This window comes from Hordeum vulgare, chromosome 5H (assembly GCF_904849725.1).
Source record: "Hordeum vulgare subsp. vulgare chromosome 5H, MorexV3_pseudomolecules_assembly, whole genome shotgun sequence".
Taxonomy (NCBI): domain Eukaryota; kingdom Viridiplantae; phylum Streptophyta; class Magnoliopsida; order Poales; family Poaceae; genus Hordeum; species Hordeum vulgare.
Window position 1 is genome coordinate 486,489,421 of NC_058522.1, and position 1,890 is coordinate 486,491,310.

Genomic DNA, 1,890 nt, shown 5'->3' on the forward strand with positions numbered 1-1,890 from the left:
GTCGGCTATAGCGGGGCTATAGATGTTTGAGCAGGTGCCGCTATGTGGCATAGCCCGTTAAATTTGCGAAATAGCAGGCTATAGCCAAATTTAATGGGCCGTCGCTATTTGGCATAGTCCGTTATTTTAAACACTGATTATTTATAACTAAAAGGCATTAAAAGGTTGATTGATAATGCTAGGATAATAATGAATACAATACCACATTATCCTAGCATGCAAACACGTTGCACCCGCGCGTACGCACGCAGTCGATGGATCAAAAGTTCAAAACTCATCGAGATCAAGAAACTCGTCCGGGTCAACCGACGGCGCATCCAGCTGTGGCCCCTGTCTCTGCAAGTGCACGCCGGCGACGCGGTCGCCGCCTGCTGACTGCGGCGAATGCGGCGGAGGAAGCAGCGGGGCGGAAGGAGGAGCCTGCTGCGCGCCGTGCGCGAGGACGATGGCGAGCTGCGCCCTGGTCCTGGCGAGCTCGCACTGCGTGGCGAGGATCTCCTCCTGCAGCCGGTTGATGACCCCGGCGCACCCGTACACGGGGTCCCCCACCCGCCACTGCGCCTCCATCGCCATCGTCTCCGCCGCCTGCGCTCTCTCCTCCACCGGCAAGCTCTGCGCGCGAAATGGCAGCTCAATGTCAGTCTCCAACCATGCATGCAACCGGGAGCTCAAGTGCTCGACTCGCTAACCAGCCGATGGTTTTCAGTTACCTGGAGCAGCCTGGCGACGTTGCTGGCGCCGAAGACACGGTGGACGTTGGCGTAGCGGCGGGGGCGGGACGCCGGGAAGTAGGGGGCGAGCACGCACCCCTGGCCGCACCGCCGGCGCAGGTACTTGCACGCCGCGCAGCGCCTCGGGTTGCCGCCGCCGCCTTCCTCCTCCTCCTCCTCCTCCTCCTGCACCTCCGGCTCCACCTCGTTGCCGGTCGTCGACGACATGGTGAACGATCTAGCGATAGATCCTCGTGTGGGTTCGTGAGATCTCGTGGATCTTTCGGAAGATTTCGGGGAGATCTCGTGCGCGCATGCTTATATACACAACAAATGGACGCGTCGTGCTGCATGGAGGGGGAGCTGGAAATGGCAACGCCAACGGCTATGGTGCAAAGCATGGCAAGCTTAACGGCATTGTTGTTGCTAATTGTATCACGAGGCCCACTAATTAAGGAACGCGCCGGCCGCCGTTTGCTTGTACTTTTCTCTCCATCTCCCAGGGGGAGCTCCTACCTGCCGCTCTTTGCTGCAGAGAGTTCTCGCACGTACAGGGGTCGCATCGACTCGGCCGGCCAGCCTTTTATTTTGTCTCACAAAAATCTGATAATTAATAAAAAAAATCTGTTTTTTCCATTTCTTGTTTTTTTCCTTTTTGGCTCTTTTTTTTCTTTTTTTTTCTTTTCGTTTTGAATTTGAAGCAAAAACATTTTTGTATTTGAAGAAAAAATTTGAAAACCTAAAACATTTTTTGAAATTCCAGAATATTTTCTGAATTTATAAACAAAGTTTGAAAAATGACAACTTTTTGAAATTTGATTTTTTTAAATGAAGAACGTTTTTTGAAAATAAATAATAATTTTCAAACATGAAATTAGTTTAAAAATTGAATAAAATTTTGATATACCATACTTTTTTTAAAATACCAAACATTTTATTAAAATACCGATCATTTTTTTGAAATACCAAACATTTTTTGAAGTTATGAATAGTTTTTAAAAATGGCAACTATATGAACTTTAGAACATTTTTTGGAAAAGCAAAAAAACATTTTTAAAATTTGAAGAACAATTTTTAAAAATACAGAACATTTTTTGAATTTATGAACAAGTTTGAAAAATGACATTTCTTTTTATTTGAAACATTTTTTAAAGGGGGCTGCTACGCGTCTGCCAGGTAA

At 47.2% G+C, this 1,890-nt stretch overlaps 1 protein-coding gene across 1 annotated transcript; it reads right to left on the reverse strand.

Moving 5' to 3' along the window:
* Nucleotides 1-267: 267 nt before the first annotated feature.
* On the reverse strand, nt 268-938 carry LOC123396974 (LOB domain-containing protein 24-like). Its single transcript, XM_045091711.1, has 2 exons — nt 711-938; nt 268-612 (listed from the first exon to the last, which is right to left on the reverse strand). The coding sequence occupies exons 1-2, from the start codon at nt 936-938 to the stop codon at nt 268-270; spliced, it is 573 nt and encodes a 190-aa protein (XP_044947646.1).
* Nucleotides 939-1,890: the final 952 nt, after the last annotated feature.

Coding starts and splice junctions, on each gene's coding strand:
- LOC123396974 (XM_045091711.1), bottom strand. CDS start 938: ATGTCGTCGACGACCGGCAACGAGGTGGAGCCGGAGGTGCAGGAGGAG. Junction 613..710: donor ACGTCGCCAGGCTGCTCCAG/GTAACTGAAAAC, acceptor TTTCGCGCGCAG/AGCTTGCCGGTGGAGGAGAG.